General features: G+C 34.5%; 2 protein-coding genes across 3 annotated transcripts; one reads left to right on the plus strand and one right to left on the minus strand.

Moving 5' to 3' along the window:
- Positions 1 to 2442: 2442 nt before the first annotated feature.
- On the minus strand, positions 2443 to 11474 carry LOC137831045 (protein argonaute 4-like). The gene is made up of 23 exons (XM_068638551.1): positions 11053 to 11474; positions 9584 to 9838; positions 9282 to 9487; positions 8959 to 9180; positions 8719 to 8855; positions 8544 to 8641; positions 8359 to 8456; positions 8058 to 8223; positions 7818 to 7934; positions 7628 to 7735; positions 6582 to 6644; positions 6373 to 6486; positions 6130 to 6295; positions 5932 to 6044; positions 5462 to 5599; positions 5204 to 5334; positions 4914 to 4979; positions 4547 to 4610; positions 4364 to 4475; positions 4209 to 4282; positions 3174 to 3268; positions 3045 to 3076; positions 2443 to 2953 (listed from the first exon to the last, which is right to left on the minus strand). Exons 2-23 carry the CDS (start codon positions 9833 to 9835, stop codon positions 2766 to 2768), a joined length of 2760 nt encoding a protein of 919 aa, XP_068494652.1. The 5' UTR covers positions 9836 to 9838; positions 11053 to 11474; the 3' UTR covers positions 2443 to 2765.
- A 1481-nt stretch (positions 11475 to 12955) lies between these two features.
- LOC137831046 (ankyrin repeat-containing protein P16F5.05c) lies at positions 12956 to 16974 on the plus strand. Of its 2 annotated transcripts, none has more exons than XM_068638552.1 (7): positions 12956 to 13104; positions 13298 to 13409; positions 13512 to 13599; positions 15757 to 15821; positions 16112 to 16180; positions 16258 to 16307; positions 16744 to 16974. In XM_068638552.1, exons 2-7 carry the CDS (start codon positions 13332 to 13334, stop codon positions 16865 to 16867), a joined length of 474 nt encoding a protein of 157 aa, XP_068494653.1. In that variant the 5' UTR covers positions 12956 to 13104; positions 13298 to 13331; the 3' UTR covers positions 16868 to 16974. The 2 variants fall into 2 exon arrangements, with proteins under 2 accessions (XP_068494653.1, XP_068494654.1); XM_068638553.1 differs by having other exon boundaries at positions 12992 to 13196.
- The last annotated feature ends 423 nt before the right edge of the window (positions 16975 to 17397 follow it).

A 17397-nucleotide genomic window follows, 5' to 3' on the forward strand; every position in this document is an offset into this window, starting at 1 on the left:
AAAAAAGTAAAAATGATGGTTGAAATGCTTCAAATAAAAGGAATTTACTTTATCAACCAACAAGTCGACTAAAAATGTACTAGGACATTCCTTAATGTTTGATGCAAATAAACCAATTCACGTTCCGTCCACTTCATCTTTAGCCCTATACATCATAATTGGGACAACTTTATAGACCACACATTGTCCTCCTCTTCTAGCAATTAATGCTGGAAGAGTGCCTTCATTCTTGGAGGATTGTTGGTGGAATTTGCGAAAGCTTAATGGAGGTTCACGGTCAAGGCTCTCCTAGGAGATGTGGCTACCTTGGAGGTGCAGGTTAGGTATGAAATGAGAGTGGTGAGGTCATCTCTCTTTGATAGAATGAAAGTTGAAGATCATTAGTCTAACCTTGAGAGGTTTTTGACAAGTAGTGATATTAGCTCAAATTTGACAGCAATTCACAATTATATTAATCTTGAAATTACATGAGTCAAGCCCTCTTATTTATAGTGTTTAGAGGGCTGAAAATTCAAATGAAAGTGGAGGAAAATTCAAATGAGAAGCATGTGAATTTAGAGCCAATTCCTAGTCACAAGGGAAGTGTGACTTGGTTTCTTTCTTTGGCACCTCCTAAATCTCCACCTACACCTTCTTTTTATGTCACATGGAAGGTGTGACTTACCTTTATACATTTGCACATCTTATATCTATATCTACACCTCCCTTTATGTTCTACTAAAAAAACTACTAAAAAGTAATTACAAAAAGAGACATCCAATGATGCTTAGTTGGCCCAGATCTTCTATTTGTTGGGCTTGAGCTGAAGCTTGAACTTGTATTTGGGCTTGGGCTTGGGCTTCTTCTATCATGGGCTTGGGCCTTTTCCATCAATTAATGTACTCATTTTAACGAGGAGGGTGCAAGGAACAACATTACCAATATGATTTTCTTATTGAGTCAATGCACAAAACATTACTCATAAGATGATCTCAAGGTATGAGCATCTATATGTTTTGATGATAACAAACACTATAAAGTGTGTCACATATGACTATTCATTCATATGCAGTACAAGATCAGACAAAAACAAAAGAGAAAATGAGCAAGACTCACTAGACGATAAACAAGTGAAAAGTTGTCAGACAAAATAATGATAAAGCTCATTAGACAATCGAGTTATAATGTTCATTCTCTAAACAGATAATGCAAAGAGAACATTGAAAAGAAAAAACTATTGTGTAGAAAAAACAATGTAAAACCATCATATAAGACAAAGTGTTCATTAGACTAAGGACGTATTAGAGCAAGCTCACATAAGATAAATAGTTAAGAATTTGGGTGTTTCTTCCTACACCACTCATTCTTCTTAATGTACTTCGTCACTCTTAAAAATCTCGTCACTCTTAAAAATCCCAAAATTGTTCTCTGTATTTTATTTCAAAAAGCAGCTTCTATGGTAGTGTGTGAGTTGCAAGTGAGATCATGGTGTTAGTTGTAGCAAATTTGCAGGTGAGATCATGGAGTTAGTTGTAGCAAAGTTCCAAGTGAGATCAAAATTAGTTGTAGCAAAATTGTAGGTGAGATCATGGAGTTACTTGTAGCAAAGTTGTAGATGAGATCATGGAGTTACTTGTAGCAGAAGTTGACCTCAATGCAGGTACAATGAAGGTGTTAATGTGTTGAGAAAGCTTGTTAGTGGATTGAGGTAAAAAATGAGGTGTAATGTATTAATTTGGATTGATTATGATGGAGTGGAGGTTTTCAAAAATTGGGTTTCAAAAATAAGTTCCATACTTGATATTCCATAGGGTAAAATATGAGTTTTATAATTGGAATTCCGTAAGTGAAAAAACACATTCAAGAATGAGAGTTTCATAATTGGAAATCCTTAAGTGAAAACACATTCCAAAGATGCTCCACAAATGCCTATTCCAGCAGGAAACAAGTTTTAATACTGTTAGCTGTTTAATATTTTGTTGGAAATCCAGATCCTGAAGCCTAACCCAAATCCAAAAGACTACTCACCTATTCCAAAGCCTAATCCAAATCCAAAAAACTATTCACCTATTCCAGAATTCCGAATTCAAATTGGATGGACTCCCCCAATGTCTTCCAGATTTACCATTTCCATAAAAAATTAAAAATTAGGGATTCTAGAAGTCAAGAAAAACTAAACCTTATTTTTCTTTTCCGATAAATAACGGCTACAAACCCTCCCACCAACACAGAAAAGCAATCACAGTGCACAAAGTCTGTTTATATCCACTGAAACAGTGTTAAGAAAGAAAAAAAAAGCAGAGAAGAGGGAGGGGGCGCTGCACTACGATTTATTTAAAACCTAGGGTTATTTTTCTCATTTCACGTTTTTTATGGGATGCGAAAAAAAAAATGATGGGATGCAGGAAGAAACAGAATAATTACGGAGCCCAAAAAGCAACAATAAAAAGGAATGCAATAAAATAGATGGAGTACTACTGCAAATTAGATAGATAGCGCCCACAAAAACACATGAAAAAGGCTTGTTCTAGAAAGCTAGCCCCAACACCACATGACTTATATACAGCATTTTCTTCAAAAGAAGCAAGGCATCTTAAGGCCTCATTCTACAAAAGAACATTGTGCTGCGCACATTGTCCTACAAAAGGTTTCTTGTAGAAAAGCCTCCAGATAGAGAACCGTACTTTTCAGTCTACCACAGAACTTAAACCGTCCACTTCAAGCACAAGAACATAACTCATTTACAGCTTTTTCATCAAAAGAGACAAGGCAACTTAATGCCTCACTCAACAAAAGAACATAGTGTTGCGCACATTTTCCTTCAAAGGAGGCATCTGAGGGACGGGAACAGCACCAGCACCAGCACCAGCACCACTCACTCCACCATGGCTTGATGTTGTATCAGATTTGTCCTCCAATTTCATGAAATGCCCCAGCTGGGATGCAGCCAAGTGTGCATAGCAAATTGGCGCAACTGCAGTGAGATAGATAATTTATAGAGAAGTTTCAACAAATTAATAAATAAATAAATAACAAACTATAAATAGTGAACTAAAAGTTATTACCAACAGAAATGGCAGTAGTGCTTCTCTGATACCTGTCATTCAAAAGCAATTCATGTTGGCTAGATTGATCTCAACTCAAACTGTAAAATAAGTGCAATGCAATAAAATATGTCCAAATTTTCCACTTACACGTATGATAATGAATGGACAAGCTCCTGCAGCTGATCCGGAGAGAAACCAATCTCATCTAGCAGCACATGGTAATGGGTAGGCCTGCTAGTTCCCTGAGCACAATTTAGAGGGGGAAAATGTTAATACAAGTTCTTACACTAAACTTTTCCACACATAACTAGGTCTACCTACATTAAATTGAATTGACTGTTACAATACACATGGAAAGAACGAGGAATCAGAAAAAATAGCACTCCATATCAGTTAAAATTAACCTTAAAAACAAATTGGCACTTAGATGTCCAACTGGTTATGGCAATTTTTCCACACACTCAACAAGACTAGACAACACACGGTGGAAACAATAGAAAAACCATTAAACCATTAAACGCTTCTCCTGTTAACATTAAACCATACCACTAACCCCTCGCATAGAAGCATGAAAAACCTAATTAACTCTATGCTGCAGGAAGACATTATCCAACCCAGCACCAGCCCATTTTCCTCACCAGTCATTCTGATGAAAAGAAAATAAGATGGCACTTGGCAGTTTTGTGCTGACTACGCCTTCCCATCCCAACCATAGACAAGTTCTCGGATGAACTTACACAGGCCACCATATTCTCCAAGTTAGACTTACATTTTGGATATCATCAGATAAGGGTTCACCTTACTAACTATCACAAAACAACCTTTAGAATTTTTTATGGCCATTATTAGTTCCTCGTTATGGTTTTTGGCTTAACAAATGCACCCTCGACTTTCCAAGCAGCTATGAAGGATCTTCTTAGAAAATATCAGCTCAAGCAAATATCAGCTCTGCCTATCAGTAACACAATCAGAATAAATAAATAAAAGGTAGCAAGGTCTAACTGAAAAGGCACATTTGAAGCAAAGGTCAATTAGAGGGAATAAACATATTAGGTAGCCACACAAACCAATCCACAATAATGCGACTTCAAAATTATTGAAATAATACATCACATACATACACCTACACAATATATACATACATACATGCGTACATATATATTAAAAAGCAAGGATACTCACTATCATTCCAGCATGTGCACAAAGGTAGAAATCATAATTTCTGGGATGACAAATTCTATTGTCGATAACAGTTCCTACAAAAGACCAGGTTGATAAATAGAGGAACAGATAGTATCCATCTAAAAAATCTTATTGCAAAGAACCAGAACACTTGCCAGGAGGGACATTGTCAGGAGAGTCAGGCTGGAAAAATCTGGTGTGGTGATTCTTCTGAGCAACAATTACCAAAAACTTTGGCTCCCAATTTTCATCGAGAAATTTGCAAGCCTAAAATTGTAAAGATCAGTTGTGACTAAAATGATCATTATTTAAAAAGCACAATCGACCAGCATCAGTACCTCAATGATACGATCAAGTTCAATATTCAAAACTTGATTGAACTGTGACTCACTAACTCCATCCCTATATTAGATAGAAAGAAAACAAACATTGTTCGGTTTAATCAGAAATGTAAAACATATTAACATTAAATCAATATACTAAAAAGCATCAACTTAATACTTCAATCCAGACAATTAATAGAAGGCTAAGAACACAATATGATTTGAGATAGCACAATAATCGAACCACTTGAAAAAGCAAACATGGTTTATACAACAAAGCCTGGTCACACTAGGTGATAACAGTTGTAACGACCAAAATGAAGAAACAAGAAAAACAACGGAAAACAATTAACAAAAGCTGCATTTTTGAAAAAGAAAATACCTGAATATGATAATATTTTCAGGTTTTCTCCTTCCTGAAGTTGAATAGAAATCAAGCAGAAGTTCCCTGCAAAAATTGAAACCCATCAAACTAAACAGTCCTTATACACCGACCATCAGGAAAAAATAGGCAGTAAAAATAAATACAACTACAAATAATGTTTTGAACTTCTGCTCTTACAAGACAACAAAAATAAATATTCAAAAAAACAGCACAATTTTATATTCAAGCATCAATTACTACAAAAAATATTAAATGCATTGTTAACCACAACTTATGAATTATTCAACCTCATAATGCCTTCATCTTCCTTTTCAGACACTTGCTTGAACAAATTATCAATCATTTCAACCTTTGCAGATTGGGTACGAACACAAGCCCTATACTTAGATATCAGAGGCCACTGTCTAGAACTGACCACCTGCATGTGCATATTTACACATTAGGCATGCAGGCTAATGCTAAAAGCTAGTATACCTTCATCCAAAATTTAGGCTTAGCACAGACAAGGATTTAGAAACAAACACAGAAGAACAATTATCATTTACCGCAGCAATTGAAGGAATATCAGTCTGCCCAGGAGAGCCATGTGACACATCCATGCCCAGAATGAGGGTGGGAGCTTTGGAAACAATGGGAAGAGAAGGAGTATGTTCAACACCTAACATTGAATTCAATCCACCAAGCTGCATAACAATAAACAAATTCAATGGGGAGAATTTCCTTCAATGAATCATCAACTATGCAATAAAAATCAATTATACCAAGCCTCACGAAAATAAAATGGGGAAAGGCATTAAGGTATTAGTTATTTGGAAGGACATTAAAAACTACAGACAAGAGGTTTCTGCAATAAAAATAAATTATCACAACCAGGTGATATATTAGTATGTGGGAATACTCATGAACGTGTCCATCACACTTCATCTATTTATGATATTAACATGTTCTACAGGCATTTGCCTATATGAACATGCTGTATAATATTACCATAAATACAACCATTGACTATATATACCTTGGCATTGATCTTCAACATAACATTGGTAAGGTACTGATCATTGACCCTTAAAGGACACATACACTGATTAATGATTCCAAAATCAGCAAGATTCTTCTTTTTCCATGGACCTTCAATGTCAAAAATAAACTTTTCATCTATGGAACATGAAAATTGTTTGGGAGTAAATATACTATTAAAACTAAAATCACTAACCATAAATATCACAATTTTTCCGATCAGGAAGTAAACAGAGTAGGAACTGCGGAGCGCCAGGAAGTTTAGACTGGATTGTTTCAAACATCTTCTCCACTCTAACCATGGGTGGGGCACGCCTAAACTGAGGATTCTCATCAAACACCTCAAACGGCTGCTCTATCAACTACAAAAAAAAAAAACAGTTAAATCTCAGCCAGTAACCCTTTCACACTTCACTAAATATAAAGTTAAAGAACATACAATTCCTTTCATATCTCCAATTCTAATCAGATCACGCACAAGTCCTCGTACATCACAGCGTGCCGAGAAGTTAGCAACAGCCCATCTTTCTACTTTTGACGGCTCCACAAATTTCTGAAGCATTCTAATTATTAGAATCTGGGCAATATTGTTATAAGGTAGAAAATATTAAACCGACACAGGAATATGAATAGAACTAAACTAAATACCTTGTTGCTAACATTCCATCTCCCATTCCTTGGATTGATGTCCTCGCCATTGCCAAACTTCAACTATTGAAGAAGATTCAATAATTATTTTTAAACCATAACACTATTACAGACACTTATGATTGGCAATGAGGAAATTAATAATTAACTGTTCACAATTAAGTAAAATATGAGTTTTCTTCATTCAGCTTTTAGAATAAATAATTGCTTATAATTCCCAACATTGTGAACCTCTGAAAAAAAAAGCAATTATTTTCTAGGAAAAAATCTATTTTCAGGCATGTACTAAGACCTCAAATGAACTGCAAAAATTCAAGTCTGGAGAATTTAAGAAAACAAATCTTAACTATTAGTTAATATAGGAAGCTCTATAACTCAATATTACACCAGAATATCGACTGACTCAACTAAAAAAAAAGAGTTCAGGATTTCCTTAATGGTAAGTAAGCATAAAAAATAGTATGGAATTGGCTAATGGGCTAAGGCAAGCAAAAACTTTAATGTCTTAAAGTTATGACCGTCAACATCAAGGAATAACTACACCCTTAGTAACAAAGAGAGCAAAGCCATTTCTTAAAGTAGGCAATAGTTTCATAGATACCCATCCTTGGTTAATTACATGTTACCTATACATTGATAGTTAGTTACAAGATATCAGTTAGTCAGCCTGGATTAATTGGGAAGGCAAGATTAGAGAAATAAGGTATTCTTCCTATAAATAAGAAAAAGGGATGGACGGTGAGATTTTATCTTTCGATTCAGATTGTTGTGGGGAGAATCCATATCATGGGTTACTTAAAGGGCCATTTCTATCTTGTTTACATAAAAAGGGAAAATAGAAGTTTAGCATGGCATTTGCTAAAAGATAAAGATGTAAATCACTTTGCAAGCTATCTATTGGCGTGGCACCAATAATATTAAGAGTAACAAAGTCATTCCCACAACCACATAAACCATAAAGAAAATATCATTCACTTTGTATGCTTTAATGCAACATAAAATTAACAAAAGGATTCATAAACACAATGGTATGAATATATATATACCCTTGGTGCAGGCAAAACCCGACCCTCCACTTCAGTGAAACCAGTGCTTATAGAAATTCCACAATTACGGAGCAAAGGTTCAGACCCATAGTTGCTGCGTCTAAGTGCCTTCAGCAGAAACGATAGTAAGATTCCTTATTCTAAACATAAGAATTAAAGTTGTATCACTCAATTTAGCAAACCAACTCACATCAGACAAAATTTTCATCCTCTCTTGTGGCTTCTGCCTGGACTTTTCCACTAATGAAGCCCTTTGAAGGTTGGACAAAGCTTTTGTATATCGTTGCAATGATACCAATTCACAAAGCTATAAAACCAAGAAGGAGAAAAGCAATTGATAATAAAAAAAAGTACAACTACGATCAATCTGTACCCATATTAATACTAACAAAAACATTATGGAAAACAAACACAAAAACCCTTAATATACCTCAATGGGAAAATAAGTTGGTCGTTTAGGCTTGCCAACATTAATGCATGGAAGTTCAGCAGAGTATCGCAAATCTATCTTTCGAACATTAACAAAGTAATCATAAACAGTGATTTCCTCAGTACCATCTCCACCATCCCCTCCACCTTTACCCTTCAAAGTAAAACTGCAAAATACACACCATCTTCAAAAACCTCAACACAACACTGAACGAACAACAGTACAATGCAGAACAATACACAAGGTATTTAAATTGGCCATGAACAGCCAAAGGAATTTAAGAAAATTTAAAAACAAGTACGTCTGCTTTTGGCATGAAAATTCACTGAGTCCATTAATTTTGAATTCTTGATTGGATGGCCTGGTTTTAATCCTCAGATTCTTTAAGGTCCTTTTGGCCTGTTAGGAAAAAAAATAAAAAGATCAGACCTAAGCCTTGAAGATCAATGAATAATAATGAAAAATGTTTTCAGAGAACTTGTTCACCTTAACCCAGTCAAGTTGAAAAGGATCTCTAACATTTTGATTGGAAATTAAGAAATCCACCACAGGCCCAGGAGTAATTATCATGGTAGTTGAAACATCTAAGCAAATTAGAAATTGCAAGAATTAGACCAAACATATTGACTTGAGAAGATAGCATACAGGCAACAGATTTAACCTATGTTGAGAGACAGGCCACTCTGTGTGGTTCTAAAACTTGAATGGAATCCTCTACAGCCAAGAACACCACCTCCTACATCAGCAAAATTTTTTGGATCATTGTGGAAAAAAGATTGGCGTACAAGCAAGCAGCCTCTGCAATAAACAATGTACAGTTATATTATCCAGGTAATATAACAATCATTGAAAAAAATACACAGTTAAATATACAAAGAAAAAGAAAGCATTATCTACTTACTGCTTAGCAGCATGCTGCCTCAAAATTATGTCAAGAACTCTAATGCCTTCTTGAAAATTCTCTGTCTCTTGCCCACGTAAGGCATTGGTGATAGCCTGCATTGGAATTTTTGCTGCGTAGCTTATCTCTACTTTGAATGACTTTGCATGGTAAGGACGTCGCATCCTCTTTCTGTCACTCTCATTATCCCCATTACCATCAGGGCTGCAATTGCCATTGTTCCTAAAAAATAAAAGCCAAATTAAAAAATATCCTGTCAATACAATAATAGGAAAACCAATTTGGAGGGCCAAAACAACAACTACATGTCTAATTCTTTCTACCTGTTAGAGGTGACATCCTCCAGAACAACTTCAAATTCAAGCTTGTTCCGAGGGAGAGAGCCAATAGTAAACAAACTTTTCTCCCCATCATATGCAAAGTCCTTACCATTTAAGTCAGAATGGTATGTTTCTTGCACCCTGTCCATTATCTTTCTCCCTACACCCTTACCTTCCACAGGACGTCCATCTTCGTAAGTAAAAGCCACCTGTTTGCATATAATATGCAATACTGTAAGCACTGGAGCTCAATCGAATAACTAAAATTAGACAGACTCATAGAATAATAAACCAAAAGAACTTACGCTATAATGGAAGAAATGTCCATCGTTTTTAGCGACATTAACTTTAAAGTGATTAGTTAGTAATTGTATTTTCATTCCTCTCGATCCCAGATCTCGTCTGGCAATTGGAAGTCGAGACACCTTTTTTTTAACAGGTTCAACATGAGAGAATACTTCTTCAGCAGTCAGAGGTACAACATCAGAGGGAACAACAGGTGGTGGTGGTGGAAGTGACTCCTCCTTCCCATTTCCATCTGGCTCAAATGAACTCATAGCCTGTACATACAAAGTTACAGATATAAGGTAAGCATGGGATCACATTATCCTGAAAATCACCAGAACGATACCAAAGTGCAAGTGGTGTGAAAACTGCAAAAGATAAGTTGATGACTACCATCATAGTACTTCCATACTAACAAGTTCTTCAAACATAAACTAGGATAGACTTAAACAGAGTTAATGTTCAAATAATCTCATGAACTAAAAAGGGTATGCAATCAATGCTAAGTATGCACTTGAGAAAGGTTTTAATCATAGGTCTACAGCAACAATTGGGGCCGCAAAAACATCAGGGTTTTGAAAGCCTACAAAACCACAACTGTAGCCACATCTGATGTTTCTGTACAAGCTTTCCACAACATTGTCCATCAAGGCCACAATTTAAAATCATTCATTTGAAAATCATAAGATATCATTGAAGTGTGTTTCCCCAAAAATAAAAATGCATTACCTTTTGTTGAAGTTAATTATTATTCCATAACATATGTTAAGTTAATTATTAATTTCACGCAAAAACACACACGCATATAAGAGATCAATACATGTATATAAATTGCAAGAGTAATTAGAACCGCAAAGGTTAACTTACATAATACCTTTAAACAAGTCACCCAAAAGCATCCATAAATTAATTATAATCCATCAACACAAATACCCACAAATCAAAGACATGCATGACAAGAAATTAGGGTTTTAAACCTATTCCGAGAATGTTCTAAAGAGTAAAACAAAAATGATCACAAAATGCACACATAACTACCCCAACATAGCAAAAAAAACTCCAAAGAATGAACCAAAACAAATTTCCAGCAAATCTAACTCATTCCTCACACAAGATGTGGTGATCAAGATCAACAGTAAAAAAAAAAAAACTTTTTCCTTCAACATAAACAGTCAAACAAGCAAGTCCGACAAAAAACAATATATAAAGAACTTCAAAATCCAAAAAAAATGCAAAAGGAAACATGCTTTTATATACTTCTGAAACAAAACAAAAAAAACACTGTAACGACATTTCAAATTCAGAAGTTAAAAAGTAACAGAGACACAACACACAAAGTAACCATTTTTACAACAAAGCCAACCCAACAAGACAAACAACTCTGGCTGAAAAAATTCGAACCCAGAACAGCAATGCAGCATTACAATCACACCACCAAATGACTCAACCAAAACAACAACAAAATAGCAGTTTCATCAGTAAGCTTGACCTGAAGAGGTAACGAAAGGGGAACCCTAATAAAGTAAAAGTTTTCGGTAGAAGTTGAGAGAAGAATCAGTGAATTTAACTGGGAAGGAACAGATTGAACGAGTGAGTGAGAGGGTTCAGAATTTTTTAAGGGGTTAGGTGTCGACACTGTATTTAAAGTCTCTGAATAAGGTCATTTCTCCTCTGATGACTGTAAAAGAGAGTGCTTATTGAGTACGGTTGGACGCATACAGTTAGAGGGTGTGAGGACGTTGATTAGAGTTTGGGACTGGATGAAGGGATGGGATTGAGAGAGGGTGATTCGGTGCAGTGCCGTCTAACTCCAATAAAACACACACATTACAAGAGAGTGGAGTATGTATTCTCGTTTAGTTCTTTCTCCCTTGGGCTGGGTGCGTTGTGCGTTGTGGGTTTAGTTCTTTTAAAAACATTATTTTAAAATAAAAACTTATATAGATTAATTTTATTTTAGTAAAAATTTAGCATGTATTATTTCGTTCTTAAACTCAATTTCAATCGTTATTATTTAGTCCTTAATATGTAATTTAAGAGTATATTTTTTACACTAATATCTATATGTATTAGAATTTTAGAATTTTGGAATTTATAACAGTAATTATGCAATTTTGTGCCGGTATGGCCGACCAACATGATGACGTGGTTCGGTCACCCAGGTCAAGTTGACCGAGACACACGCTAACGTGGTTCGATCTCCCTGATCGAGACATCACGCACGGCCAGGCTGGCCGATACCTATACCATTAACGCTCAAACCAAGGTCAGTGAAGTCAAACTACCATTAAGAATTAGGTAATGCAACCATAAGTGTGATTTATTCCACTAATCAAATTCAATGAGGTAAGATCATTAAAATAATATAAATAGCACACATTCCAAGGAATAAGGTACGTCATTTATTACTGTGCAGCTACCCGAGTGCCGATCACCTACTTTACTGACTTGAGCGTCAGAGTGTCTTCTGTAGGTACCTCCTCCATTTGGCATTCACCCAAGACTGAGAGTCGAAGAAGAGACACGAAGGCGAGAAGGATCCCAGCAGAGCCCTCGCAACTTGCCCGACCGAAGAAGGAAGATGAAGACTTCAATAGTTTTTTAAGTCTCATCTCCCTAGTAGGAACATCGTCTATGAAACTCATACACTTCTCTTGAATGGCGTGTTGGTGTTGGATACACATATCGGACAGTAACACTCGTATGACACTTATAAGATACGTATCCGTGAAGTGTCCAATTCAAAAAGTATTGTTGAATTTTTGACAATTATAGTACCGTGCTAACATAATTTTAAAAAAAATTAATTTTTTAAAAACTCAAACTTATTGTATAAATTTTTATTATGATTATAAAAATAAGAAACAAATCATTTTGAACCAGTCATGAAAAAATATTTTTCTGCTCCACAAAATAATTTGGAAGATACTTGTGCACATAAATCTTTAATGTCAATTTATATAATTCATAATTATATAATATATAGATATGTGTCTCATGTCTTATATTTTAGATATTATACGTATATTCATGTTCATGTCGTATCAATGTCTTAGTGTCGGTCTTACATAGGTTATGGTAACAATCTCATACAAATTATTTTCTTAGGTTCATGAAAAATAAATTACTTTTCTAAAATATAAATACATAAAAATAATTATTTTTATAATAAATAAGAAAATCAATTAATATAAAAATAAATTTAATACATAAATTAATATATTCTAACAAAACATAATATTTGATAACTTTCATATTTTATGTAATTATTTAGATACTATAATTTTATTTCAAAGTTTTATTTATAATTTTTTAATTATTTAAATATAATATTTTATAATTAAAAGGAGGAGTAAAAAAAATTTAAATAAGTATTTTCTTTTGAAAAAATTGAAGAATTAGAGAGTGTCTGTAAAACTATAACCCTTAAAAAGAAAAGCGCGAACCCTTCAAAGAGTCACCCCACCGCACACACTCCTCCGCATACCGCCGTGGTGGCGCACCTCTGCGAGAACCTTCTTCCCGCCACAACCTGTTGAAGGTACATTTTCCTTTCACTGAAATTCCTCTCCCTCGACGCATGCAGAGAAGAGAAGTAATTGAACCCTAACCTAACCGCGACACACGCTCCGTGTAAACCCTTTAAGTAACCTATGATAACAGTTTAAATCCCTGTAAGTAACCTTGATAACAGTTTAAACCCGACATTTTTTTCACTGTTTTGATTTATCTAGCTGAGGGTTGTTGAAGTTAGAGTAGCCACTGCAAATGGGTGTGGCAGAGGCCAACACAGCCCTTCAAGCTCCCTCCAAAGCAATGTCAGATAGCGTGGAAGCCTTGCTTGATGTAACAAGATTAAAATCAAATGAAGTTAAATTAAGTTCATATGTATGTTTTATTATTTAGTGTGATGAATTGTTATGTTGAGTGTTGTCGATGTTTTGATAGGCTGCAAGATATAATGACATGGATGATATTAAGAGCTTAGAGGCCAGTGGGGTTCCTCTTGATTCCAAGGATGATCAGGGGAGAACAGGTATGCATGAAAGTTATGAGAAATTAATTAACTCTGAAAAAGTATATAATATTTTATTTTCGTTTGACTTGTTATTTTGTGGGGCTTGATAGTTTTGCTTAGAGGGATTGGGGGTAGAGTTTGTTAGGATGCAAAGTTTAGTTTGGTATGTAATGAGGATTTTTTCTGTTAGATTCAATTTCAATCATAATGGAACTAGAGGGTTATGTGGTTTTGTGAAATTGGGATACTATGGTGAGGGTGGAACAAAGGATCGCTTCACAAGTGAAAAAGGAAAACATTAGATAAATTGGTGATTAGGCATTGATGGGACATTGCAAAGAATCAAGCTTGGATGTGGTCCATATTGGTTTTGGAGCGCAGTGTTATCAGCCATGGAAGCTCAATGATGACACCAAAATGTTAGGCATAAATATAGTAGCTATTGGAGATCTATCATCGGCTAAAGATCTAACTAAATTATATTACATAAGTAAGTCTAAAATCTTACCTTACCAAGTCAATTTTGGGAGGTTGAGTTAGGTTTAAACCTCATTTCTTAATATGATATTTGAGCATATAAGTGTCTATTGAGGCTATCATGTTACCCGCTATCAAGATCCCATTGAACTAGCCGTAAATATTTCTTTGACATGAGAGGGTCATTGAACTACCCATAAATTGCAATCACTGATGTTGCAGAAAGTTGTGTCTGATGCTGCTGAATACTCCAAAGTTCTTGACGGTGTGGCTACAATTGCAGTTGTTGACTGTATTTTAAAAGCTCGTCATATTTTGAAATTCTGTCAGGACACTTGTTTCCATTGAGTGAAAATATACGGGACCAGGACTTAAACTTCCAATTCTGAGTAATCATTCTCTTCCTGATAATCTATGAATGTAGAAGCTCAGTTGCTTTCTTTTCATTTTCTTTGTGTGTAAGGAATAAGGTATAATGACAAGAGAATACAATTCATGTTCAAATATTTCATACATAACTAAGCTCACCAATCTCAGTAATGAAAGTGTCTCATGTTTTGGGCCTTTAAGTCAACCCTCTGGTCCAATCTCAAATCCTGTTGTAACAGAATTCTTCCTGGTTCATACAAGATCCATCAGAACCAACTTTGACTTGAAGGATCCACATTACTTCCTTTACTAGAAGTTTTGGAATAATCAAACATCCTCTTGAGTGTTCCCTATTGCATTGGCTTCATCTACTCATTAGGATTGATACATGTTAATGTGAAGTACCATTGTTCTTCATTAGCATACTACACATTACTATGAACTTTTAAACTAGTAATGAGGTACCACCCTCCTAGTCTCATCTGAAATGATGGATTTTGGGTATAACTTTTGATTTCTGGCTAGAAATATATTTTTTTGTCAAATACTTGGATTCAATTTTAAATAAAATTAGAGCGGATTATAATATAATATTATGAGTGGTTTACATTGATATGTTAAAAATATGTGAAGGTAGATTTTGGTTATAAAGTTTGATTTTAAAGCTTGTCTTGGATGAGGTCATTAGATGTAGGGCTTATGAGGTTTGGACACGCCTCTTACATGGTGTGTCCGTGTCGGAGACACCGACACTCGTACGATACGTATTGGTGAAATATTCAATTCAAAAAATATTTGTTGGATTTCTGACAATTCTAGCACGACAATAACACAATTTTAAAACGGAGAAATACATTAATTTTTTAAAAATTCAAATTTATTGTATAAATTTTTATTATGATTACAAAAATAAGGAAAAAATCATTTTGAACCAGTCATGAGAAACATCTTTCTGCTAAAAAAATTGAAACATACTTGTGTACATAAATCTTTATTGTTAATTTATATAATTCATAATTATATAATGTATAAATCAGTGTCTTCGTGTCCTATATTTTAGATATTATACGAATGTTCATGTCCCGTGTGTCTGTGTCGTATGGGTCAGTGTCTGTGCTACATAGATGAGAGATCCCATTTCATAAGGTTCCGTTCAATAAATAAATTGACTTTCATATTGAAGAAGGGCATTCAGAACTGCAGTCAGGAATAATACAGATTTTCAAGGAGAAGATGATTTTTTTCCCTTATGATCAAATTCAGAAATAATATATCTATGAGTTATTGTACAACGGTGCTTGACTTTGTTCCTTTGATGTATCCATCCAGCTCTTCATATGGCTGCGGCTAATGGACACATGGATATTGTGGAGTATCTAATCATTAAAGGAGTGGTGAGTAGTTTTTTCTCAAACATTCTCATATGGTTTTATAACTTTGTGATCTGAGTGAGCCATTGGTTGATTGCTACAGTAAAAGTAGACACTTTCTGTCTGATATCAATTCATTTCATTGGCCATTACCAACTTTTTCCTTGAGTAATTCTGTTCTCGCACTTTATATTTGATGAAGATTCACTGTCTGATTTCATTGACCATTACCTACTTTTCCATCTCTCACTTCTCACTTCCGAACATCCAATCATATTTGAGGTTTTAAAGCTTTTGCTTGTGCTTGTGAACAGGATCTTAATTCACCAAATGAGGAAAAGAATACACCTCTTCATTGGGCGTGTCTCAATGGGCATGTTGAGGTAAATAACGTGTTCTTTCAATGATATCTCCGTATTTTCCAGCTCATGGTTTCTTTAACATGCAAAATGCCTTTCAGGTTGTGAAGAAACTAATCATAGCTGGAGCTAATGTCAGTGTTTTAAACAGGTTTGTTATATTGACCGTATCCTCAAGAATTTTAAGATGTGCAGTGAGTTTCTTATAAAAACATAAATAGACTTAGTTTCTTAAATGCTTCCGTGTTCTTTAATTAGAATTGGAGTATTGTATCAATAACCTGATTAATAAAGATTTATTTAATGTAGTTTCTCAAATTAAAATTTCAATTTCCATTGTAGTTCATAAGTTAAGTACAGTGTTCATGTACTTACCACATAAAATAGTTTTACCCTGCCATTGAATCGCAGATCGCTATTCGTATGACTTTTTTGGTAATTATTGTAAAAGTCGACAAATTTAACATAAATGGTAGTTTGTGATTGGATGATAGCGTAAAATTATTTTGCATTGTCTTACTTTTTTCTCAAAAATGAATTTAAATTTTGTCCTTATAATGCATCTGTTTTGGCAATGACATTTTCAGTCACGAGAGGACCCCAATGGATGAAGGTGTGAGTAGGGGAAAGCTTGAAGTGATGGATGCAATTAATGAAGCTGTGGCACTTGTTGAACTTCGTGGTGCTATGGTTTCTGCAGAAGAAACCTGAAGTTTATGTTACTCTAAGTAGCTTGTAATATGAGAATTTATACATGTGTTCTTATAATGTTTACATTGTCAGTGTGAACAATTTTATGAGTATATTTTCTTCTTTTATCAGTTTCCATAAAGGATTTTCCTCTATCGAAATTAAAGCTGGTTTATTTCTTCATGTGACTAAAACAATCAAGTCACACCCTATTTAGTTCCAAAAGAGTATTCCAAGACTGATATTATTTCTTTAGAGGTGGCAAAAAGGGTTGTGTTTGGTATGTTGATGCAAAAAGTGGCACAGTAGTTCAACCTGGTAGACGGTATGATTTAATGTCTTTTTATAAAATAAAATAAAAATTTACTTTTAGATTTATTATATATTTTGTAAGATTTTATTGTTCCTAAAAAAAATAAAAGTACGTTTGTTATCATTTGTTTATTTTATAAAATTAATTTCTCTAATTAATGGGAAAAATTAATTACTAAAACATTTTATATCTTGTAATTAAATGTTTATTTAAATTAATTGCTTGTTTTAATTTATTT

This window comes from Phaseolus vulgaris, chromosome 6, assembly GCF_000499845.2.
Source record: "Phaseolus vulgaris cultivar G19833 chromosome 6, P. vulgaris v2.0, whole genome shotgun sequence".
NCBI classification, from domain to species: domain Eukaryota; kingdom Viridiplantae; phylum Streptophyta; class Magnoliopsida; order Fabales; family Fabaceae; genus Phaseolus; species Phaseolus vulgaris.

Excerpts from the sequence above, each read along its gene's own strand:
- LOC137831045 (XM_068638551.1), bottom strand. The coding sequence starts at position 9,835 with ATGAGTTCATTTGAGCCAGATGGAAATGGGAAGGAGGAGTCACTTCCA. Across the intron at positions 5,600-5,931 it reads TGTTGAAGATCAATGCCAAG|CTTGGTGGATTGAATTCAAT; the intron begins GTATATATAGTC and ends ATTGTTATGCAG. Across the intron at positions 4,611-4,913 it reads GAAAATATTATCATATTCAG|GGATGGAGTTAGTGAGTCAC; the intron begins GTATTTTCTTTT and ends TATCTAATATAG.
- LOC137831046 (XM_068638552.1), top strand. The coding sequence starts at position 13,332 with ATGGGTGTGGCAGAGGCCAACACAGCCCTTCAAGCTCCCTCCAAAGCA. Across the intron at positions 15,822-16,111 it reads ATCTAATCATTAAAGGAGTG|GATCTTAATTCACCAAATGA; the intron begins GTGAGTAGTTTT and ends GCTTGTGAACAG. Across the intron at positions 16,181-16,257 it reads GTCTCAATGGGCATGTTGAG|GTTGTGAAGAAACTAATCAT; the intron begins GTAAATAACGTG and ends AATGCCTTTCAG.